The sequence below is a fragment of the Triticum urartu genome, chromosome 4, assembly GCF_003073215.2.
Source record: "Triticum urartu cultivar G1812 chromosome 4, Tu2.1, whole genome shotgun sequence".
NCBI classification, from domain to species: domain Eukaryota; kingdom Viridiplantae; phylum Streptophyta; class Magnoliopsida; order Poales; family Poaceae; genus Triticum; species Triticum urartu.
In genome coordinates this window covers 38,315,864-38,341,249 of record NC_053025.1, presented here as the reverse complement: position 1 = coordinate 38,341,249, position 25,386 = coordinate 38,315,864, and the positions used below count along the sequence as shown (strand labels likewise).

The 25,386-nt window shown below is 41.0% G+C and overlaps 2 protein-coding genes across 2 annotated transcripts; both read left to right on the top strand.

The window, feature by feature from the left end:
* Positions 1-1,070: 1,070 nt before the first annotated feature.
* LOC125550504 (type-5 thionin) lies at positions 1,071-2,202 on the top strand. Its single transcript, XM_048713512.1, has 3 exons — positions 1,071-1,369; positions 1,697-1,768; positions 1,867-2,202. The coding sequence occupies exons 1-3, from the start codon at positions 1,150-1,152 to the stop codon at positions 1,965-1,967; spliced, it is 393 nt and encodes a 130-aa protein (XP_048569469.1). The 5' UTR covers positions 1,071-1,149; the 3' UTR covers positions 1,968-2,202.
* A 6,928-nt stretch (positions 2,203-9,130) lies between these two features.
* Positions 9,131-13,416, top strand: LOC125554572. The gene is made up of 6 exons (XM_048718091.1): positions 9,131-9,739; positions 9,843-9,899; positions 10,999-11,116; positions 11,358-11,446; positions 12,057-12,149; positions 12,937-13,416. The coding sequence occupies exons 1-6, from the start codon at positions 9,170-9,172 to the stop codon at positions 13,414-13,416; spliced, it is 1,407 nt and encodes a 468-aa protein (XP_048574048.1). The 5' UTR covers positions 9,131-9,169.
* Positions 13,417-25,386: the final 11,970 nt, after the last annotated feature.

The following is a 25,386-nucleotide window of genomic DNA, read 5'->3' as shown; positions in this document are numbered from 1 at the left end:
TTTGTGTTCGTGTCGGTGTTGGTTCATGTTGGTTTTGAGCCTTGTTTTTCTTTTAAACCGGTCAACTCTGTATTAGTTCTCTCTTAATGAAATCGATAGAGCTCCTGCCTTGCTTGTAAAAAATGAAAGTAGTCTACAATGGTGCATTTAGTGGACGTGTAAACAAGGTAGGATTGTTCTTTGTAAAAGATAGTATTACCGGTTTTAAAAGTTTAGAATGCAATTTGTCTGGTTTTAAAGTTGAAGGATTAAATCTAGAGTTAAAGGACGAAAAGTATATTTTTCTTTTAAAATAATATGATTAGTGTAGGAAAAAAAACAAAGCTCTAGTTGAGATGTCATATAAAGCCACGTATCTGCACACGAAAAACTTCCCGCGGCAAGCGTGATCAGCAATCTACAAATCTTGCACACCAAAAACCAACGTGACATTGGACACACGTTGTTTGATATACATCGCCAGCTCAAACCTCAAAGGCATGCACATGTGTACAGCAAAGAGATGTGTTTCTGGCATGCACGTATCGTTCCCAGCAACAAAAAAAAAGGTATTTCGGCGACATATAACACGGCACCCCCCCTCTATTCCCATGCACGCGTGTCATTTTGACAAAAAATGTATTTTGTCCAAACCCCGCCCCATAGTTGCATGCTGGGACAAAATAGGACCAGCTAGAGTGAAATCGGGTTTTAAAGTTTCAAAAAAATCTAAACAAAATATGGTTGTGCCAGAAATACATTAGTACTTTATTGTGTGTGTGTAGTTCACGTCAAAACGTATTTCATCGTATATATTTTTTTATAGAAATGCAGTGAAAAAACGCGCAGGCTTGCACGTAACATCCTACTGGATAGCTTCGCGCAGGTCACAGCATTGTCACCGCCGTCGTCGTCATCGGCTCCGGCCAACTTTGTCCGCGCGCCATCGATCCAACTTTTTGCCCCGTGTGGGAGAAGAAACTATGGCCCCGGTGTGTTTTGGTTTCACTTGCAACAACCAGTACTCATCTACACACTCCCACGACCATCATCTCCTAGTATAAAAATCCCTACCAGGAGCCATGGAACTCACTCTAGTCTCACCTGTCCTCAACCAAAAGCCCCCATCAATACTTGTGCCTTCTGCAAGATAGCCCGGCAGCCATAGCCATGGGAGGAGGCCAAAAGGGTCTGGAGAGTGCGATCGTGTGCCTACTCGTGCTGGGGCTGGTCCTGGAGCAGGTGCAAGTAGAGGGCGTGGATTGCGGCGCAAACCCCTTCAAAGTGGCCTGCTTCAATTCTTGCCTTCTCGGTCCTAGTACAGTGTTCCAGTGCGCAGACTTCTGTGCTTGTCGAGTCCCCGCTAACTTGGCCTCTGCACGCAGCTCCGGTAAAGACAGACAACTCGCTACTTCTAATTTATATACTATCTCCTTTTCAAAGTAGATGTGGTTGTGACCCTAAAAAAGTGTAATGTCAAATTATAAAATTCCAAGTTTACCTATTAATTTAATAAACTATTCTGTATTTGTTAGTTGATATTTGTATGATCAGATTTGACATGAATAATGTTTCCGCTATATTAAGAAGTTTCTACCATAAAATAGTTGTGAAAATAGCTAATACAGAATAAATGGTAGAGGCCATGCCAATACACAAAACATCGACATATTGTAACTGAGGAATTGTTTATCTCAGATCTACTTCGTTTTGGCAGATGAACCAAACGCCATTGAGTATTGCAGCTTGGGATGTAGGTCTTCCGTGTGTGACAATGTGATCAACACAGGTAAATAAAATCCATCTGAGTATATTTATATTTCATTTGTACATGCAAACTAATTGAAAAGTTAGTTCTTGACGCATACTATCCTATTTTGGCACCAGCTGACAACACCGAAGAGATGAAACTCTATGTGAAACGCTGCGGGGATGCTTGTGACAGTTTCTGTAAGGGGGATACTCTCTTGGCATCCCTTGATGACTAATAATGCATATGCTTGGTCTATGATTTCACAGGCCAAAGTTATGTCACACCATCGTGTTCAATAAAAAACAGGATCCCATTGAGAGTATCCAAACCAGTGTGTCAGTTTGTTTATGTGCTTGTGTGTATTTTCTTTTGTTGCTCCAATAAAAGATATCATGGTGGTGTCATATTGATGCCTGCCTGATGTACTGCCATGATTGAGATATAATAATATATGTTGTATCGTTTTTCTATGGATATAAACTCTATGAGCATATGCCTCACGTAATATTCTTTGGTCTTTGATTTATTTATTTTAGGCCTGACCTCAAGTTGTTTGATGTCTGTGATGTAAACCATGAAATGGATCTTGTTTTCCCCATTTTCAGTGAACACTTCTCTGCAGTATTCTGTTGATATGCCGAGGGTTACCTCCTTTTCGAAGAGGAAAATATTTAGTTGATATTTATGGCATTGATCAAACAAGTCCAGGCTACTACTTCAGATGAAACCGCCCATTTTCTGCAATATTCAAGGACATGTTCGACGCATAGAAGTAACTGCCCTAGTCCCTAGTCAGATGCATGTGTCTAGAAGTCCTCCGTATTTTCGTCATGTCTCCATCTACCATTAGCCGATAACTAGTCGCTTGCGCTTAAATGGGCGAACACTTTTGATATATATTTATCCAAAAGCTTGTATAAATTAGAATTGTTGGGGAAAAAAGATGTTCTATGAGTTTAACAATTTTTTAAATACATGATTAACATTATTTTAAATGTACAAGTTTTTATATCTATATTTTTTTGTATACATGAAGAGAATAAATTGTAGAAGTTTAAATTTTTTAATACATGATTAACATTTTTTCAAATACATGTTTTGATATCTACTTTGTGCCAGACACATTGTACATTTTTCGTATACAGCTGAAACATTTATTTTATATATGTTTAACATTTCTCAAATACATGATTAACATTTTTTTCAAACATGTGTTTTTGAACATTGTTGTTCGCATATGTATTAAGCAGTTTTTCAATTACGCGTTGAACATTTTTTTCAAATGCTATCACCATTTTCTAAAAGTTGCACAAACATTTTTTAACACTGCACAAATTTTTTCAAAAAATATATTTTAATGTCTACATTTTTCATACACCATCTATATTTTTTATATACATCATAAAAATATACACGTTTAACATTTTTTCATATATATGTTTTGATGTTTAATTTGTTTCCATACATGTTGTATATTTTACCTATACATTAGAAACATTTTTCTATACATGTTTTGAATAAGAAATTATACTAGCATCGGGTTTCTCAACATAATTCAAACTTGGCTTTATGTTTTTGAAACCAAAATAGTTAGGACATACATGTCTCATTTGAGACCAAATGTAAGCTAAGTATAGAACAAGCAAATCCATCCATTTATATATATTTTTAAAATAAACCAATCGGGACAACTTTGATTGCAATAATAAGTCACTATCGGTCACTCTAAATGCACAACATGTTGACCGATATGCTTTGTAACAATCTTATTGCTAACAATTAAATTACCTTTCTTCGTTGGTCTCTCAAGATTGTTTATAAGGATTTTTTTTCTAATAGATGCATCAACAACAAAGTTATGACCAAATCTTAATATAGGTCATTACTTGCTAGACACCTCTTCAAATAGGTTGGGAGAGCATAATGATTGCATGACTTGAAAAATATCTTGCTCTGCTTTTGGATGACCCCCAACACCTTGTCTTCATCTTTTTCTTGATTGTTTGCATATTTACTTTGAAGATCTTTGTCAACTAAACTTTGTTCGGCTACTTGTTGTTGTCATTGAAGCTCGTCAACTTCTATGGCATGAAACTTATAAGGCAAGAAGTAGGTTTCATTAACTTTAGAAAAAAAAATCAAGCATGACTGTTTTGTTATGTTTTCCATGCCCTTTCTCAATAATGCTTGCCTCTTTGGATTTGATGGATTTAGAATATATACTACTTAATTCGGCTTTTTCAGCCGAAGCATTTTCACGTTCCGAATCCTTCTTTTCATTGATTCTACTAAGTCGCAATGCTTCTTTTATTCAAGTCATTTTTTTTCTCTTTGTTCCTGGCCCACGACCGAGTCCGCGAGCAGCCCACGGTCCGACGTCTTGGACAGTGGCACTACTTAGCGACTCATCAATTGATGTGTGCGGTCTGTGCGATCTTGGGTATATCGGTGTGGATTGGACATGGGAGAAAAAGGTGACGGGTGGATACTTCTGTAGGGTGCGGCTGGATAGGGCACTGGCTACTGCTAGCTGGAGCTCCTTGTTCCCTTTCGCTTCTGTGAGACATCTTGTGGCTGAAAAATCTGATCATTCACCAATTATCCTTTTTAATGATTTGGATGCAGCAAATAGGAGGATTGCTTTGGACAAACCGTTCCGCTATGAACAAATGTGGGAAACTCATGATGAATACTTCCCGATGCTTGAGCAGGTGTGGGCATCGTTAGGCAAGGCCGAGACGGTTCAAGATACCAGTTTGAAATTACATGCCCTGGCCTCGGCTTTGGCTGCATGGGGCAAGCACACTTTTGGTCAGGTGAGGAGTGAACTTAGAAGTTTGAAGAAAAAACTTGAGGAGCTAAGGTCTGAACCTAATAGGCAGGGGCCTTCGTATGAGGAATTGAAAGTGCAAAACAGAATAATAGAGTTGAATTTCCGCGGAGAGATTATGTGGCGCCAACGTTCGCGCATACAGTGGCTTGCGGAGGGTGACGGCAATACAAAGTTTTTTCACCAAAAGGCGTCTATGAGGAAAAGAAAAAATAGAATCAGTGAGCTTCCGAGGGAGGATGGCACATTATGCAGAGATGAAAAGGAATTGGGCAGCATGGTGACCGAATTCTACAAGAATTTATATGCATCTGAAGGCACTGTTGGGATGGAGGAAGTGTTATCCCACATTCCTTGTAAAGTCAGTACTGAGATGAATGACATGCTTAATGCACCATATAAAGCTAGTGAAGTAAAGGAGGCCCTATTCCAAATGTATCCAACAAAGGCACCGGGACCGGATGGTTTTCCGGCGCATTTCTTTCAGCGGAATTGGAGTGTTTGCGGTGATGAGGTTACCGAGATGGTATTGCGTGTTCTCAATGGGCTAGATTCTCCGGAGGTTAAAATAAAACGTTCATCGTTCTTATCCCTAAGGTAAAAAACCCAACCTCTTTGGTCCAATTTCGACCGATTAGTTTGTGCAACGTAATCTTCAAGATTATTTCTAAAGTTCATTCTAACCGGCTGAAAAAGATTTTACCGGAGATTATTTCCCAAGAGCAATCCGCTTTCGTTCATGGCAGACTCATTACTGACAATGTTATAGCTGCATATGAATGCCTTCACTTCATGAAGAGATCAAGGAGTAAGAAAAATTCACATTGTGCATTGAAGCTTGACATGATGAAAGCGTATGATAGGGTTGAGTGGAACTACCTTGAAGCTGTTATGCTAAAAATTGGCTTGCATCCATCTTGGGTTCGTAAAGTTATGCAATGTGTGAATACAGTTTCCTTCTCAGTTTTGCTGAATGGTGGTCAACTGGAGGAGTTTAAACCCACCAAGGGCATCCGCCAAGGTGACCCGATCTCTCCGTATCTCTTCTTGCTAGCGGCAGAAAGTTTCTCGTGTTTGTTGAACTCCAAGGGTGAGAATGAAAATGTGAGGGGGGTAGTTCTCGCTCCTACGGCTCCTCCCGTCAATCATTTACTTTTTGCGGATGACAATTTACTCATGTTGAAAGCAAATGATATCGCTGCTACTATCATCCGAGATACGGTGCAGCAGTACTGTGATGCTTCAGGACAAATAGTTAATTTAACCAAGTCTTCTATCTTTTTTGGGAAGGGTTGCCCGGAGGCTACAAGGAATTCTATTAAATCCATTCTTACTGTTCCAAATGAGTCTTTAAATGAACGGTACCTTAGCTTACCGTCAGATGTGGGAAGGAGCAAGAATGGATCATTTAAGTACATAAAAGACAGAATGTGGGCAAAAGTTCAGGGCTGGATTGAGAAGTGTATGGCTTCATCTGGGAAGGAAATTTTAATAAAAGCAATCGCTCAGGCGATCCCCACTTACTCCATGTCATGCTTCTTGCTACCCCGGGGCCTTTGCAATCAGATGAATACTATGTTGAGGAATTTTTTTTGGGGGAGTAAAGATGGAAATAGAAAAACAACCTGGGTCTCTTGGGAGGATCTCACTATGCCCAAGTACATGGGTGGTCTGGGATTTTGGGACACTGAGCTCTTTAACCTCGCGATGTTGGCAAAACAAGGATGGAGAATACTCCAGGAACCTAGTTCGTGGAGTGCTAGAATTTTGAAGGCAAAGTATTTCCCATCTTCAGACTTGTTGCAAGCAGAAATTGGATCACAACCGTCACAAGTATGGAGAGCTGTTTATGCGGGCTTGGAAGTTTTGAAACAAGGGCTCATACGACGGATCGGTGATGGTGGATCAACGCACGTGTGGAACCAAAACTAGATTCCAAGGAACAATATGCTGCGGGCTTTGCACCCAATCTCTGATGTTCCTCCGGTTTTGGTTGCAGAACTAATTGATGTACCCTCCAGAAAGTGGGATCGGGCTGCTGTTTACCAGCACATGAATGTCATTGATGCTGAAGCTGTGTTAAATATTCCGCTGTGCACTTCTGCTTCAGAGGATTGGTGGGCGTGGCACTATGAGCGTTTAGGTATTTTCTCGGTACGGTCTGCGTACCGCCTGCTGGTCGATATGAAGAGGCGAAGGGAGGATTGGCTATACCACCATGGAAGTATGTCAGATATGGCATCAAAACAGAAACAATGGCAGAAACTATGGAAAGCAAATGTCCCAGGGAAGATAATTTTTTTTCTTGGAGATTAGCTCGGAACTCTATCCCGACTGGTGCAGTATTAAAACAGAGGCATATAGCTGATTCGGAGACCTGTTTTCTTTGCAATGCCGAAGTGGACAGCTGGCGCCATGCACTAATTGATTGCCGCATGTCAAAATGTGTCTGGGCACTAGTTGATGAGGACATAGTTGAGCATATGATTGCATGCCAATTCGATGATGCAAGGCTGTGGCTTACGGAGATGCAAGAATCAACGAGTGAACAAGTTTTTGCGAAGATTCTTGTGACACTCTGGGCAATTTGGTGGGCAAGGAGACAGGCAAAGCATGAAGAAATATCAGAGTCCCCTGCCTACTTTTTCTTTCATTCAAAGATTTTTGGATGATCTTCAGTTAATGCCAGCAAAGGAGAAGAAAAAGCACGCTGGAGTTCAGAGAGGAGTCACGAAACGATGGTTGAAAAGTGGTCCTGGTGTAGCAAAGATTAATGTCGATGCTTCAATCTCCAGGAATAATGTAAGAGGTGCAAGTGCAGCCATCTGTCGTGATGACAAAGGTGTTTACCTGGGAGCTTCAGTGACTGTCTTTGATGGACTAGTCGATCCTGAATGTTTAGAAGCCCATGCTTGCTGTGAGGCATTCGCCCTAGCAACAGACCTGCAGTTGAGAAGGGTGAAAGTTGCAACTGACTGCTTAGCCACTGTCAATCATTTATATGGTAACTTCATGGGCTCCTCGGCGACTATTATCAGGGATATAAAACTGAGAATGAGGCAAGTCGATGAATTTGAAGTGGTGCATGAAGCTAGAGAATGCAATTTTGAAGCTCATGCTTTGGCTAAGGCTTCGGCCTCTCTTGCCGCGGGACGGCACCTTTGGTTATCCACTTTTCCTACTGTTTTATTTGTACCAAACATCATTGAGGTTTAAATAAAGTGTGGTGACCCTAAAAAATCAATTAATCCAAGAGTAATTAACAATTTCTGACTGGCAAAAATAAGCTTCGGCTCGTTCCGGCAACCCGTGACGCGCACACGTCGTGACGACGCGAGGCTTGCAGAGGAGGGGGAGGAGTGCGCGTGTACAACTCCTCTTCCCAAACTCCCAATGACATGTGGTAGAGCATCCCTTCTAAAGGGGTCTCACTCTCACTCTACTAGCAGTATGGTACTAAACTTACCATCATTTGCCATGCATCTAAATGAGCCTTTAACGAGAGATTATTGTCTTATATAGGCATAAGCCCAGCTATAAACTAACATATTTAAAACCAATGTTTTTTTCTTTCAAAACTATGTTATCCTTGGAAAACTACAAAAATGCTGAGCTGCCAAATACAACCTGATCTTTTTAGAAATTTCAATATGAGTCATATATAAAATTATAAATGTATATGAACGTATTTTATAGTATAGACTCACTTATTTTGCTTCGTATGTAGTTTATGTTAGAATCTCTAAAAAGACTTATATTTATAAATGGAGGAAATACTAGAATGTAGTTAAAAAACGCGCCGGCGTGCACGTAACATCCCTACTGGATAGGTGCGCCCAGGTCACAACTTTGTCCGCGCGCGCCGTCGATCCAAACTTTTTATCCCGTGTGGGAGAAGAAACTATGGCCCTGGTCTGCTTTGGTTTCACGTGCAACAACCAGTACTCATCTACACACTCCCACGACCATCATCTCCTAGTATAAAAATCGATACTAGTAGCCATCCAAATCTAGCCTCAGAAGCCCTTGAACCAAAGCCCCCATTATTACTTGTGCCTCCTGGAGGAGAGCCCGGCAGCCATAGCCATGGGAGGAAGCAAGAGGGGTCTGGGGAGTGTGATCGTGTGTTTACTCGTGCTGGGGCTGGTCCTCAAGCAGGTGCAACATGTAGAGGGCGTGGATTGCGGCGGGAGCATCTTCAAAGTGGCCTGCTACCATTCTTGCCTTCTCGGTCCTAGTACAGTGTTTCAGTGCGCAGACTTCTGTGGCTGTCACCTCCCCGCTGACTTGGCCTTTGTACGCAGCTCCGGTAAAGACACACAACTCACTACTACTTTTACTTTATACTCCCTCCGTCTCATATTGAACATTGAACATATAATTCAAGCTACGCAACCCGCTGATCTAGCGCCATCACTGGTTCAGATTCATCCGGCTCGCTCGTTGTGCCTCACTGGCCGACGCCAGCGTCCTTTTAATCACCATGGTCAACATCTGATCGCTCGTTTTCCTGTACGCCGCGTGACCAGCCTACGCTGCTGACGGATGGGCCAGGCTTACGCGCGGGCCAGCGTTGCCAGCGTTGCAGCGGGACGGGCTGTGCGTGCATGTGTATTTTACCGCGGGCTGGCAGTGCGTCGTTCGTGGGCAGCGCGGCTTTCGCGGGCTGGCGGGCCGTTCTTTACCTCCCTCTATTGCACCCAGCGGCGGCGCCTCGGCTTCAGCCGCGCCTGGCCCCATCTGTCGGCCTCGTGGGTGCACGGCGTTCTGATCTCCGTTGTTTACGCGGGCGGCTCGCTTCGGCCCGCTGGGTAAAAGAGGTTATTCGTCCTCTGCGTGATGCTACGCGGGCTGGCTTGACCTCGTCACGCTGCAGGTGGCCCCTTCCTGTCCTTGGTTCCAAGCGTTGGGCGAGTTGGGTTTCTCTCCAGGTCTCTCTAGGAGTTACAGCGCCTGTTTCGGTCCGGGTGCGTGGTCTCCTTCTGCTCGTCTCTCCCTCTGTGCCTCCCGTCTCATCCCACTTCCCCCGCCCGCGTCTCCTCGCCTCGCCCTCATCCGCTCGCCCGCCATTGTCGCTCCTCGTCGCTCGCCGTTCTCGGTCCTCGCCTGCCCGTCTCACCCTCCTCCGCTTGTTTCCGTCATGGCTCCTCGCACTGCTGCTGTTGCGTTTGGCTAGGGTAAGGTTCTTGTTCTATTTGGTTGATTTCCCGCTGCTCCCGTCATAGATTGATCTCTGCTGACTTGTTCTTGCTTTTTCCCTCTCATTTGTCTTGTTTGCAGGGCTGCTGCGTCTGGTTTGCTCTCTGCTTGTGCGTCTATTTAATCCTCCTCTGTGAGGTGAGGTTTTGCCTGCTACCCTGCTTATGATCTGCTCGATGAAATGCGTGACTAGGTTTCTGCCGGGCTGGGACCGTTTCTTTGTTTTTCTGCAACATGAATGAGTGTTGGATCCGCTGTGTGATGCTTTTACAGATGTGTGGTGGTTTTAGGAGGTGTTCTTGCATATGTTTCTCTTCTTTGGTTGCTGCGGTCCGTACGTTTAGGCATTGGCTTGGTTCGTTTAGGACTCCTTTGTGTTTTTGTCTAGGTTTGTATGCCCATGGGTTCTGCCCCAGGTGAATTCTATTTAGGTTTGTTCCTGAGCTGTCTACCCTTTAATGCTCCTGTTCACCTAATTAAATACCTCTGTTTGTTTGACTGGAGTTTGTTCTTATTCATTAAATTTTTGTCTGCTCTTCCTACACATGTACGTGCTGCGGTTGTCATCCTCTCTCCCTTCCTTCCTGTTTGTTTGGCCTAGGGCCTTCTATGTTTGAATATATTAGATTCAATCCAAAAAAGCTTTTGTGTTCCTATCAGCACATACATACTAAGCTCATCAATTTTCTCATCAATTTGCTCTGATGAGTATATTAGGTTCAATCCAAAAAAGCTTTGTTTGTATTCCTGTCAGTTTTAGACGTGCAAGTAGCTCGTTAATTTTATTTTCTTTTTGTTCAGTACATACATACAGTTACACCATAGGCTCATCAATTTGCTCTGATTAAATTAGCAAACCTGAAGCATGTACCGATTAAATTAGCAAACCTGAAGCATGTAAGGATTCACGTGAGTGAAAGCTCACTTTCTTTCAGGAGAAAAAGACTTTTAGTTAATACCAGTCGAATTTGGTCAGCCCAATAATTATATCCTTTCATAGTCATCAAGTTTGCTACACTTAGTCATAATAAATTATTCTATTTTTCCTTTTTCACGGTGGCATTGCACAGTGTGCTCAGTGTGCTGCGGTTGTCATCCTTCTTTGCCTTCCTTTTTCCTGTTTGTTTGGTCTAGGGCCTGCTATGTTTGAATATATTGCGAAATCTTACTCTGTCTGAGGGAGTCCATGGGTTAATGCACGTTTACTTACGTTTGTTTGATTTTCTATGTGCTGTAGGTCCTCCTTTCCGACGTCTGCCTGCCCGATCAACTGATCTCCTCGCTCCTGGTTCGTGGAAGGCCTGCTGCAGTTTGGTTCACCTCACGCCCCGCGCCTTGTCTTTCATCTTGCCAAGGTTCCATCTTCTTCCCTGCCCTTTCCTTTGTTGTGCTCTTTTAAAAGTTAGTCTCCTGCTTGGTTCTAACCATGTGTGCTACGTGCATTGTGTCGTTTCGTGTCTTTCTTTACTATTACTTGTTGATGATTGTTCCTTATGGCTGCTTTTACTCATCGCTCTCGAACTGCTTGTGATTCTATCGTTTCTTCACATGCTCAGGATGCCTGTTGTAGTACATTTTGTCGTGCCTATTCTATAGGTTGTGGTAGCCACTATCTGTGTGAGGTCGATGGGAAAGGCAATGTCCTTGCTGGGGTAGAGATTCAGCTTCCTGGGGATGGTGTTCTGGTGATGGCACGAAGTTTTTTTTCCTGCCGCCCTGCGTGTCTGGGTTGTGCGGGAGCGTACGAGCAGGTTGCTCGTGAGGCACTTAGGTTTTTGCAGGGATTGTATGACTTTGTGGTTAGAGATTACAACTATGAATGCGTTGTTGTCTATAGGAATTGTGGAAACGCGGCGATTGCTATTGCTGCATCGGCTGTCGCTATGCAGCTTATTTGGAGAGGGTTCTTGCTTGTACACGCTCGTCCACCGCAGCCCCGTCTATTAGTGTCTCTTGTGCCTATGCACAGCCGCCTCCTAATCTATCCTTGCTGTACTCAAGGCTTCTAGCGTCTGTGTGTTGTATTTAGTCAATCCAGGGTGTTGTTCTTGTTCGATTGTTCTATTTATTTGATGATGATATTGTATTCCCTGTTCCTGGGTTCAGTTCGTAAATTTGTTTGCTGTCACCCCTTATTATCTTGCTCGTGCATTATTTTTTATGAGAGCAATTTAGTTATTTAGTTGTGCTTCTATTATTCCATTTCCGTGGCTTGTTTTGATGTGCTTCTATTATTTAGTTCCCATGAGAGCAATTTCAATGTGTTGTGCCTGTTTGTTTTGTCTTGTATTGCAGCATTATGCTGTCCTTTCTCCCGTGGCCGTAGTTCCTTTGCTTGCGGTATGCCTCCGCACCGACCTGTTATTCCCTTTGTTTGGAAGAGGAAGCGTATGTTCTGTTCCTCTTCTCCTACTATGAATTCTATTGGATATGTGTTCATGGGTAGGTCTTGCTCCCTTAGCATGTTCTTCCTTTTCTATATCCATAGGAGATGGCTTCTTTCCGTTCCTTTCTTCTGCTGAGACTGCGCGGAATCGTAAGAGATGCAAGTTCTTGTTGCTAAGGCGGCGTGCTCACAGGAAGGGTGGTCAGTTCGTGTTTCCCTTCGTTGTTCATAGGTTCCTTCACTTTTTGTGTGTGTCCTGTTAGCATTTCTTCTTATGCCTCTAGCAGAGCTTACTATTGCATCGCCTCTGCATCCTGATTGGGTTGGTTTTTCTTCTGACGAAGTGGTCATACTTAAAGGTATGCCTATGTGCTCTTGTCAGCCATGTTCCTTTCTGCCTTCCCGGTGTCATCCGTCCTTATTGCATACGACTCTCCTACAGCTTTTTATCCAAAAAGATCATACTATGGAGGTCCAGATTACCGATGCAGCCGCTGTAAGGCTAGCTTTTGGTGGCGTGAGAGGGTGAAATCGCAGTCTGCTATTACAAAAAGAAAAGTGGTTTACAACAACTATTGTAAGGCTGGGAAGGTCTTTGTTGAGCCCTTTAAAAAACCGCCTCCGTTCTTAGCATCCCTGCTTGATTATAAAGGCCCACCCCGCAGCCTAAGGTTTATTAAGCAAATACGCCAGTACAATTGCCTATTTGCTTTTACATCCATGGGGGCAAAAATTGACCGGTCTGTGAATGATGGTGGAGGTCCAATTTTTTTTAAAATTAATGGTCAGGTTTGTCATCGTATAGGCTCACTACTTCCAAATGAGGGTGATTCCCCCAAATATGCAGAGTTATACATACATGACAGAGAAAATGAGGTTAACAACAGAATTCAGGCCCTAAACCACCACAATGAAACCAGCACTGGGTTAGACAAGGAGATTGTTAAGGGTCTTATCCAGATGCTTGATGCAAACAATTCTTTGGTGAAGAAATTCCGTATGGCTAGCGACATACTAAAAAATAATAAACATGAGGTAATTTCAATAAGGCTTATAGCTCCTGGTGAAAATGATGGCGCTCAATTTAATTTGCCTGCAACAGATGAATTGGCGGCTTTAGTTTATGGTGAGTTCACGTTGGAAGCGCCGTGTAGAGACCTGATTATACGCAGTAAAGCAGATCGGCTTCATCGTATTTCCTCTTTAGATACTACCTACATGTCTTTGCAATACCCTCTGCTGTTCCCATATGGTGAACGTGGCTTTTAGCTCGGTGTTCGCTATATTGGTACTGATGTTAATGACACGAGTAAGAGAGTTAAAATGACGATGCAAGACTTCTATTGCTTCTGTTCACATTATAAACCAGACCAGCATAATCCATACCTATGCTGTGGCCTGTTGTCGTCACAGGCTGCTGTTGATTTCCGGTCTTGCATTGATGAATGTCGGCTCAGTTTTATTCTTAAATGTACGACGAGATGCGGGCTGAAAATCTTCAAGGCGTTGTCGACGCGGTAGGCCAGGGTATGGTTGGTGGCTCAGAGGTTGGGAAGAAGAATATTATGCCTTCGGCTTACACTGGTGGTCGCCGATACATGTATGAAAATTTCCAAGATGCTATTGCTGTCTCGCGGGTTCATGGGTCGCCGGATGTCTTCACAACTTTCACGTGTAACCCAAAGTGGGAAGAAATCCTTGATTCTGTTGAGCCTGGCCAAACAGCGACAGATAGGGCTGACATTGCTGTTAGGGTGTACCACATGAAACTTGCTCAGTATCTTCATCGGATTAAGAAAGGAAATGCCTTTGGTCCTGTTGTTGCTGGTACTGCCCCTTGCAGGCCTCTTTCCATTTCCTTTTCCTTCTTCTATGGCTTCCTTATATTTATTGTCGCTTTTTCCTCCTGTTTTCAGTCCTGCACACTATTGAGTTTCAGAAGAGGGGGTTGCCGCACGCGCACATCCTTGTTTGGCAAAAGAAGGAGGACAATAGGGTTGTAACACCGGCTCTTATAAATTCTTATATCTCGGCTGAGATCCCTGATCCTGTACAAGATCCTTTGGGATATGCCCTTGTCGCTGAGTTCATGATGCATGGCCCTTGTGTCATTGATGGCCCAAAATGCCCTTGCATGAAAAAAGGGTTTTGCTCAAAAAATTTCCCAAAATCATTTCAGGATGAAACTTCTATCGATGAGAGTGGGTTTCCCTTATATAGGCGTCCTAACAATGGTCGTTTCGTGATGAAGAACAATGTCAGGCTTGATAATAGACATGTGGTTCCATATAACATGCTTATATTAAAAAAGTGGCAGGCACATATTAATGTTGAATGGTGTAATAAAACATATGTTATCAAGTACCTATATAAATATGTTACTAAAGGGCCAGACAAATCAAAAACTCTGTTTGAGAATATTAGACGTGACGGCGACCAGGATGTTGATGAGATTAAAGAGTATAGAGAGTGCCGTTACATAGTTGATTATGATTCTTTTTGGAGGGTTTACGGCTATGATATACATGGTAAAACACCATCTGTTGAGAGATTACCTGTCCATCTCCTAAACATGCATATTGTGTGCTTTCGTGCACATACTGCTCTGAATTCAGTGATTAATGATGCCTGGCTGCAAAAAACAATGCTAACGGAATGGTTTGTAGCGAACAACCTTTATCCTGCGGCTAGATCCTTAACTTACTGTGATTTCCCTACTAGGTGGTCATGGATAGCTGAGGACAAAAGATGGAAACCTAGGACAAGAAGCGATAGAATTGGTAGGATATACTCTGTGCATCCGGCGTGCGGAGAACTTTTTTATTTTAGAATGTTGCTTATGATTGTGAAAGGCGCGAGATGCTACGAGGATGTCAGGACTTACAATGGCATTGTATACTCGACGTTCAGAGAAGCATGTGGGGCAAGAGGGTTACTTGGCGATGACATGGAGTGGTATAGTGCTTTTGACGAAGCTGTCAAATGGGGTATGGGGAACCAATTACGCCAGTTATTTGTTACTATGATTCTTCACTGTGCTGTTAATGATGAAGCTCTCTTCTTTGAAAAATATGAGGATTACTTGTCTGATGACATTCGGTATAAAATTCAGCAGTCTAGAAATAATTTTACATATGTTGTTCCTCCTGTTTCATTAAGAGACATGCTGCTTGATGAATTGACTGCTATATTTGCTAAGAATAGTGCATGCATCCTAGATCACAAATTGCCCTTGAAATCTACATGACATGATACTTCTGTGCAAACTGATATGCTTGCTGATGCACTGGATGTTGATGTTGTTGATCTTCTAAAAAAGGCAGAGGTAATGTATAATAGATTGAATAAAGACCAGTTTCATGCTTACTCTGCTATAATTGATCGCATTAAGTCTGGGAAACCTGGTTTCTTCTTTGTCTCTGGGTATGGTGGTACTGGGAAAACATTCCTCTGGAATGCGCTGGATGCTTATCTTAGAGGTAGTAAGAGAGTGGTGTTGTCGGTTGCATCCTCGGGGGTTGCTGCCTTGCTTTTGCCTACTGGCAGAACAACCCATTCTAGGTTCAAAATACTTATTGATCTGCCTGAACATGGCACCTGTGAAATTAAACGGTCTACCATGCTCTCCACTCTAATTGAATCGGCTGATCTTATTATATGGGATGAGGCACTGATGTCCCATCGGAAATGCTTTGAGGCCCTAGACCGATCATTTCGTGATGTACTGTCGGCTAACGATCCTAATTTAGCTAAAATTCCTTTTGGCGGCAAGGTTGTTGTGTTGGGTGGAGATCTTAGACAAATATTACCTGTCATTGAGGGCGGGTCTCGAGCGCAGATTCTTGCTGCTGCAATCACTAATTCTCCTCTCTGGAATATTGTAGATGTTTTGCACTTGAACATTAATATGCGTTTGACTGCACACACAAATGATCCAATTCTCCAATCTGAGGTGGCTGCCTTTGCTGAGTGGGTTCTCAGCTTGGGCGATGGCACGGCCCCTGCTGTCGCCCATGAGGGAGAGTCGGATGCATCATGGATAACTATCCCTGATGAGCTTTTAATACACACTGATGGTGACAAAATTGATGCCATTGTTCAGGCTGTATACAAAGATATTTCTACTAGGTATTCTGATGTTGATTATCTAAAAGAAAGGGCAGTTCTAACACCAACGAACGAAATGGCTGAAAAAATAAATGAACGTGTTCTATCTTTGCTGCCTACCAGTGAGAGGGAGTACCTAAGCTGTGATACTATAGGGAATTCAGCTGACGCAGTTCGCAATCAAGATGCTTTCTATCCTGTCGAGTACTTGAATGGGATCAAGGTGAATAACTTCCCATACCATAGGTTAGTACTGAAGGTAGGCGTTCCTATCATGCTTTTGAGAAATCTGAACCAATCAACATGCTTATGTAATGGCACAAGGCTTATAATCACAAAACTTGCTGATAAGATTATTGAGGCAACTGTTGTTACTGGTTCAAACATAGGTGATGTTGTTTTCATTCTAAGGATAGGCCTAACCTCAAAAGCTCCTAAATGGCCTTTCACTTTGCATCGTCGCCAATTCCCTGTTAGAGTGTCCTATGCAATGACCATTAACAAAAGTCAAGGGCAGACTCTTTCAAATGTTGGCTTGTACTTGGATACACCTGTGTTCACGCACGGGCAACTCTATGTGGCAGTGTCGTGTGTTACTTCAAAGAAATCATTAAAAATCTTGATCAAAGGAGAGGATGGTGAGTCTGCTTCGTAGACAAGGAACATCGTGTTCCCTGAGATATTTCGTTCCATTCGCTAGGTGGTGTTAGTAACAGCCTATAGTATATATAGCATAAGAATCTGCCTATCTAGGTTTTGGTGGCTTCTATGGCCTTGGTGCAATAAAGCTGCTATTTTTATATGTTTATCACTTCTTTTGACCTATCTACTGGCTTCTACAATTTTCTGTGCCAAAAAAACTTTTGCAATCGCGTGTGATGCTTACTTTACCTGCTGGTTTCCTTCTTTCTGCTTGCTTTTTAGTTTGCACATGACCAAGTGAGTTTGTGTGAATATCATCTTCATATTTAGTCTTTCTTTCCCTCCTTCTATTCATCTTTTCTAACTCTGTTTTTAAGCTACAGATGTCGAACGAAAGGATCAGCCTTCTCTCGCAGATCCATGAGAAAGTGCTCTTCTGGAATGCTAAGGTTCTCGTGTCTCGCATCTGGCACTTCCGAGGTGGGACTGATGAGGGTAACATTGTGCACACTGACTTAGTGGTGCTTGACCAAGAGGTTTGTTTTGTGTTGTGGTTCTGGTGGTTGTGCTCATACTGTTGATGTTGATCTCTGACTCTGAGTTGTAATGCAAATGTGCAGGGAACCCACATGTATGGCCAGATTCCTCCTGAGCCATCGGAGCGGCTGAAAGATGTCTTGGTGGAAGGCAATGTTTATCTGATGAAGGGATTCATGTGTAAACAAGCAAAGCAGACTTACAGGGCTGTTGATAGCCCATACATGATGCAATTCACTCGCTTTAGTACTGCTATTCCCCAGCCGGGTGATGAAGAAAACTTCCCGTACTGCACTTACGACCTCCTGTCCTTCACGGATATCCCAATGCCAGGCCCAAACACTCGTCGCTTTCTCGGTTAGCCACTCTATACTGCCCTCATCTATGCCCTATTTGGTCTTGTTCTTTCATCATATCATCTTAGGTTTGTTATGTTATTTGCAGATGTCATTGGTCGAATTACTGCGGTGACAGACATAGTTATTGTCCACTCTCAATACCAGCCTGAACCTTCAGAAACCAGGACTATAGTTCTCGAAGATCAAGCGTGAGTTGCTTGTCTATTTGTTCTTCATTTCTCTTGGCTTCTGCCCTATTGACTTGCTCTTGCTTGATTATAGAGGGAATGAGATCAAGCTTGTTCTTTGGGGTGCTCGAGCTCGTGAGTTTGAGGCAGAAGAGGTCCGTATTGCAAGCCAATCAGGAGCTGTCATTGCTATCTTTGTGGGGACACTGCCAAAAACCTACCGAGGTCATTGTTTGATCCACACCTTGCTTAGCCCATTGATTGCTCTGCCATCTTGATACACATTTTTACTTCCTTGTGTCTCTCGATAGGAATTAAAGGACTAAGTGGTAGCTCTGCATGCCGCTGGTACATTAATGAGGACTTGCCAGAGATGAATGCCTTTCGTGCTAGGTATTTTCTCTTTCTGTGTGCTTTCCATTAATCGAGGTTTATACAGATGTTTCATTTCTGTTACAATGAATTATCTTTGATCCAGCCTTCCAGAAAGTCTTGCTGCTATCACTGCTAACATACCAGGAGAACAGGCAATTGTTCCAACACTTGTTCGTGAGCCTCCTGTCGAACTGAGTGTTCAACAGCTGCTTGCTCTTGACCCGTTTAATAATCTGTTACCCTCTCTATTTACTTCTTCTGTATTCTTGTTATTCTCTTTTTAGCATCCTTCTCACTATACTTATGTTTGTCGTTAAATGCAGAAAAAGCAATTTATGGTCAAGGTTATTATTACACGCATGGGCTCTGACAACCGTTGGTGGTTTCTCTCATGCCGGGAATGCCATAAAACAGCCTATACGGCTGGAAGGCAGTACCGTTGCTCAGACCACGGCTGCTCTTCTGTTGCAGCAGATCCCTCGGGAGCGCTTTTTCCATGGTAGTTTCTATTCTGGTCTGTCTACTGAATTGCTTTTAAATCCATTTCCCTTGCAATGTCTAGATACTGTCTGTGCACTTTCAGAAGCAACGATGCAGCTGAGGCAGAATTTATGTTCTTTGATAGAGCTGCAAAGAGTGCTGTTGGGAAGCCACTCATGACTTTGATTTACCGCAAGTATCCTGGTTTCACAAGTGCGCTTGATCTGCCTTATATAGGAGGTGCTGATGTAGGCTTGCCTGTTGAAATTTCACGCCTTGTTACCATGAAGTATAGACTTGTCGTTTCTATCTCCACCAAAAGCTTTCAGCCTGCAAGCACCCAGCTGTCCTTCCAAGTTGGCAGGATTGGTGAAACCTTTAAGCCTGAACTGGCATCCTTTGGATTTGGCGGTGCGTCATCTTCTGCTGGGAGCTCAGGCATAGCGGTGCCCATTTCGACGTCTTTCGCTACAGGATCATCTACACTTGTTGACCTACCTCCCGATGAGGTATAACTGCTGCTGGCTTCCTCTTTCAAATCACTTTTCAGTCGTTTAATTCCTGTGTTGCTTGTTTGTCAGATGAACACTCCCATATCTGCATTCAGAGGAAAAGGACAGGCTTCTATGCCTAAAACACCCAGGTATCAGCCCTTCCTTTATTCTGTCATATACATTTTGAAGGTTCTTTTTCTTTGCCTGTGACTGATACACTTCTGTTTTAAATAGCAAATCACCATGCCCAAAAAGCGCTCGCCGCAAACTTGTTCTTGAGCTCTATAAGTCTAGGGACGAAGAGCTATCTGGCTCTGCTCCCGAGTTGGCTACCCAGACGGGAGACGTTGTTCCTCCTGGAAATGTTGTTCAGCCTGCATCCATGCCAAATGTACATGCCTATGTTTGATATGCGAATATCATTTCTTTTCTGTACAAATCATGCTTCACATATAATAATATTTAATGGCATCAAATTAAACAGGTTAGCCAGGAGAATGAAGCTGCAGCTACTGAAAATTCAAACAGCCTCCTTCCTGACCCCTCTAAAACCAAGAGGTAAAGACTCATGGCATGTTCCATTCAATTACTTCAGCTCATATGACCAAAGAAATGAGTTAGGTTTCATATTCGTGCCAGCAAGGAAATTCTACCTGTTATAAAACAAATAGAATTGTGATGTTACATTATTAATTGGCTCAATTCTTCCTGATGCAGTTCTAAGTTCCAGTAGTTCTTTTGTCTATTTGCTTTGCTCATACCTTTTAAAAAGCTACTGAATACAGGTTCACTGTCAGGTTGGTTAGATGTTCTATAGATCACTATTATATGCAGGATCATTAGCTATCCAAGAAAATTAGCGTCAGGTTTCAGTATCCGGTAGGCTAGATTCCTTGTCAGGCTCGTTTATTGTTTTGTTGCTCACCAACGCACTGTAGATTAGATGTCTAACCAGTAAAATCAGCCTGTGGTATAAGAATCTAATGGGTCTTTTGTCCTTTGAAAACAAAAACATCCTTTCTCTATACATCTCAAAAACGGTTTCTTCTAACCTGATGTGTGCGATGCTAATTAATCAAGCTTTGTTTCCCATGACTGCTATGTTTAAATTAATAAGAGCCTGAATAAAACATCCTTTTACCTTCAAAGTGTAATATGCATTCTTCTTTCATTCCTCTTACATGTACAGGGAATACTTGCTGTTGCAAGCAAAATAACTTGCTTTGTAGCCTGTGGTTTTAAGAACCTGATGGGTCTTTTGTCCTTTGAGAAGAAAATCTATACATCTCAAAAATGGTTTTTCCTTCGCTGATGTGCAGTGCTATTTAATCAAGCTCTTTCCCCGATGACTGCTATGTCCAAATTAATAATAAGCTCAATAAAACATCCTTTTGCCTTCAAATTGTAATATGCATTCTTCTTCCTTTACTCTTTTGCATGTACACGCACTTCTTGCTGTTCCATGCAAATTCACTTGCTTTGTTCATCCAGCTAATTGCCTATACAATTGTTCATACAAACTAATTAGCTATACAACTGAATTTGCTACGTGTCTAATCTATATGTTCTTGTTGTTTCTATAACACTCTAGCTTTAGTTGTTTATTAACATGACTTTTATTATTATTAATGAATCAAACTCAGGGCAAACACTCCTACAAAGGGAGCTGGCACTCCAAAGAAAGCGAGGCAGTAGTTCCTCCATGGATTAAGCTACATATGTACATACGGTACGGCCGGCACTTCTTGGGTTCCATATTTTCTGCACGCACTCATATATTTCTTTATGGAGGGAGTGTGTGATGGTATAATAATTACTTCTATTCCTTTTCTTCCTCAGGGTATCTTCTGTGTTCTGCTTGCTTATCAAGCGAAGTCCGGCACTGGAAGGGTGTGTTTCTGAACACAGCTTCTAACCTCTGCTGCATCTCATCAACTTTCTGTCCATCGGGACTGAAGATCGTCAATTCAGCGCACTTTTGGGCACACACTGGGTTTATTTTGTGCACCTTTGTAAGGCAAGTCTTTGACACCTGAAGAACTATGTCGAGCCACTGTCATGACAATTCCTCTATTTAGGTCCTCGAACAGATTAGGTTCCATGCGTTGTAAATATCTTCACGGGCCTTTTCTACCTTATCTCCTTATAAAACTTTCTACTCATTGTAAATGCCGCTGGGCCATGCTACTTAATCTAAGTCTTCTTGTTGTTATAATGTGCACACCTTCTTATGTTTTATGTTTACTGGTATGCTTGCTAACATAAAGGCGTTCCTTTCTTACTAATTTATTCATCTCGCAGAGTAAACGTAATGTACATTCCTGATCATTAGAGATTCTTTTGCCCTTCCTTTAATGTTTGGAACACTGGAGATTGATTTGTTCTTCTAAATGGGATACTAACATTATCCATTCTTTATTTTGCTCCTGATTTTGCTTGGTTGCTTCATGCAAAGGGAATGCATGAATTTTGGTTCACAGGCCAAGTATCATGTTCTGCCATCTGATGAACCATGCAAGGTTCCTTTTGCCCTTCTTTGAATCTCAACAAGCATCCGGCGGGAATTAAAAATCCAGAGTCAGTACTTAATTTCAAAACTCGGTGCATTGAGATTATATTTCCTTCTCCTGCTATTTTCAGAAGACTACATAGTTAAACCACCTCTTTACTCTCCATGTATTGAAGTGCATGACCGTATTTACTCATGGGCACCACATCCATCTACTGATCTATGTTCACTCTCACAATACATGCCTTACTCTCGCCCCTTGCGCCATCGGCGCAACGGGTCATCTAGTAGTACTAATTACCGCTCAATCTGATCCATCTAGCACTAAAATACGTTTAGATACATCTGATTGAGCGACAATTAATATGATACGAAGTATATACTACTCTCTCTGTCCCATTGGGACGCAGAAAGTATAAAAAAGTAGACATGATCCTAAAAGAGTATTTTTCCCAAGTTTACCTACTAACATAATATAAACTATTATTAATTTGTTTAGATGATTTGTATGATCATATTTTACATGAATAATGTTTCCATGATCCCAAAAAGTAGTTGTGAAAATAGCTAATACAGATCTATTTCGTTTTGGCAGATGAACTAAACACCATTGAGTATTGCAGCTTAGAATGTAGGTCTTCCATGTGTGACAACATGGTCATGGTCAACATAGGTAAATAAAATCCATCTGAATATATTTATATTTCATTTGTATGTGCAAACTAATTGAAAAGTTAGTAATTGAGGCATACTATGTTTCTTTGGCACCAGCTATCAACAGTGAAGAGATGAAACTCTATGTGAAACTCTGCGGTGATGCTTGTGATAGTTTGTGTAAGGGAATGCTCTCCTGGCATCCCTTGATCTTGATGACTAATAATGGATAAGCATGGTCTGAAATTTCACAGGCCAAAGTTACGTCTCGCCTTCGTGTTCAATAAAACTGGATCCCATTGAGAGTATCCAAACCAGTGTGCCAGTTTGTTCATGTGCTTGTGTGTATTTTCTTTCGTTGCTACAATAAAAGATATTACATGTGTCATTTGCCTATGGATATAAACTCTATGAGCATATGCCTCGTGTAATATTATTTGGTCTTCAATTTATTTTTTTTAGGCTTGACCTCAAGTTGTTTGATGTATGTGATGTAAACCATGAAATGGATCTTTTTTCCGCATTTTCAGTGAACACTTCGCTGCAGTATTCTGTTGATATGCCGGGGGTTTTGACCTCCTTTTTGAAGAGAAAAAAAATATCCAGTTGATATTTATGGTACCGGTCAAACAAGTCTGGCCTATTATTTCAGATGAAACCGGCCATTTTCTGCAATATTCAAGGACATGTTCATTCTTTTTTGCGAAATATACAAGGACATGCTCATTTTCTTTTTTGCAAAATATACATGTTCATATTTGAACGCATATAGAAGTAACTGCCCTAGTCAGATGCATGTGTCTAGCTAGCATCCGCCGTATTTCCACCATGTCTCCATCTACCATTAGCCGATAACTAGTCGTCAACGCTAGCGCTTAAACGGTAGAGCACTTGTGATATGTATATTTATCTAAAAGCTTGTAAAAATTAGAATTGTTGGGAAAAAAGATGTTCTATGAGTTATTATTAAACATGACATGTGCAGAAGTTTTCATTAAGTCAAAAGAAGTTTTGTCGAAAAATGTCAAAACGAGTTACATCACTAATTTTTCGTTACAGCATTATCTTTTTCCAACAATCAAATGTGTCACAACATCATACATATTCTTCATGTGTCTTGAGCAAAAATAAAACAAAATTTGCGAGTACATGTGTCTTGAACAGTTACTTCTGATTTATGGACAACGTACAAATATGAACATGCAACTCTGTTAAGTTTGTATGCATTCACACATAATATACATAGTTGCAATAGAAGAGTAGAAAACAAATGATGCCACTGACAATAGAGAAATCAATGCTACAAATCTATTAACGACTACCAGGAAGTATTATACATTGTTATAACGACGACCCGGAAATAATCAAAAACCATCACCACCACCATCATCAATGGTTCCAGCCAAAATTCCAGGGATGGGTGCCTACCATAAAATTGTCATTTACCGCAAGGTTGCTTGTTGTGGTTTCTAGAAGAATCACGCTCATTGGAATGACTATTCTGGAAGAGTCCCAGCTCATTTAAATGAGCAGTCTAACTCTGAGAGAATCATCATTGGTAAGTTAGCTACCTAAATTTCAACAAAAAACATTTTTCATGAAAAACTTTTAAAATATGTAATTAGTTTAAAGTTTTTATTTCTGATTTTAATTGGATCTTGATTGAAAATTCAAAGCTATATCAAAGTAAACAATGTTCTTGTCACTAGGCCTGACAAGTGAGCATTGCCGGTCAATTTTAGCATTTCATGGAGATTTGAGATTTGTAATAATCATTAGCACAAAAATAGTGTTTTTATGACTGAGAACTTTTTTAAAAAATAACATGCTGAAATTGGGGTGCTGCGAATTCACGCGCATCATTTGTCCGCCTGCTGCCTCTTGCGGGAGTTATATCTCGCTTATAGCAAGATGTATACTCCCCTCGCTTGAAGCTTTTACCTGCCCACTCATTCGCTAGTTGTCGCTGTGCTTCTCTTGTTTGCTTCATTTTTTTGGTTTTCTTCCTTTTTATTTGTTTCTTTCTCGTTTTTCTTTGTTTATTTCTCAGTTTTTATTTTTATTTTTCTTTGGTTTTCATTGTGTTCAATGTTTTTTTTCAGTTTTTGTTTCTTTTTTCTTTCTTCAACACATTTCTACTTTTTTCACATACAATTTTTTTGTTATATAGATCAAAAACATATTTTATGCATCTTTAACATTTTTAAATACATGATTAACATTTTTATAATATAAATTCTGATATCTACTTTTTTCGATACACCTCGTACATTTTTCTTATACATATGAAACGTTATTTGTGTACATTTTCAGTATTAAAAAACTACATTATTAATATTATTTTAAATGTAAGTTTTTATGTCTACATTTTTTTATACATCTAGGAAAAAATATTATACATGTTTAACAAATTTTAAATACATGATTAACATTTGTAAATACAATGATTAATTTTCTTTCAAATACATGTTTGATGTGTACTTTGTGCCAGACACATTGTACATTTTTGGTATGCATCTGAAACATTTATGTTATATATGTTTAGCATTTCTCAAAAACATGATTAAATTTTTTTAAACACATGTTTTTGAACATTGTTGTCTGAATATTTGTTAAAAAAATTCAATTACATGTTGAGACATTTTTTCCAAATGCTATCACAATTTTTTTAAGTTGCACAAACACTTTTTAACACCGCACACACTTTTTTTAAAATATATATTGATGTCTACATTTTCCATAGACCATCTAAATATTTTTATACATCATAAAAAATATAACCGTTTAACATTTTTTTTCAAAAAAATGTTTTGATGTCTACTTTTTTTATACACGTTGTATATTTTTCATATACATTAGAAACATTTTTCTATACGCGTTTAACATTTTTCAAACGCAAACCTATAATTTATTAA

Bases quoted from the DNA above. Each gene is read 5' to 3' on its own strand.
- LOC125550504 (XM_048713512.1), top strand. From the start codon at position 1,150: ATGGGAGGAGGCCAAAAGGGTCTGGAGAGTGCGATCGTGTGCCTACTC. The intron at 1,370-1,696 runs GTAAAGACAGAC...TCGTTTTGGCAG, and splicing joins GGCCTCTGCACGCAGCTCCG to ATGAACCAAACGCCATTGAG. The intron at 1,769-1,866 runs GTAAATAAAATC...TTTTGGCACCAG, and splicing joins TGACAATGTGATCAACACAG to CTGACAACACCGAAGAGATG.
- LOC125554572 (XM_048718091.1), top strand. From the start codon at position 9,170: ATGTGTATTTTACCGCGGGCTGGCAGTGCGTCGTTCGTGGGCAGCGCG. The intron at 9,900-10,998 runs GTGAGGTTTTGC...TATGTGCTGTAG, and splicing joins ATTTAATCCTCCTCTGTGAG to GTCCTCCTTTCCGACGTCTG. The intron at 11,117-11,357 runs GTTCCATCTTCT...CCTATTCTATAG, and splicing joins TTGTCTTTCATCTTGCCAAG to GTTGTGGTAGCCACTATCTG.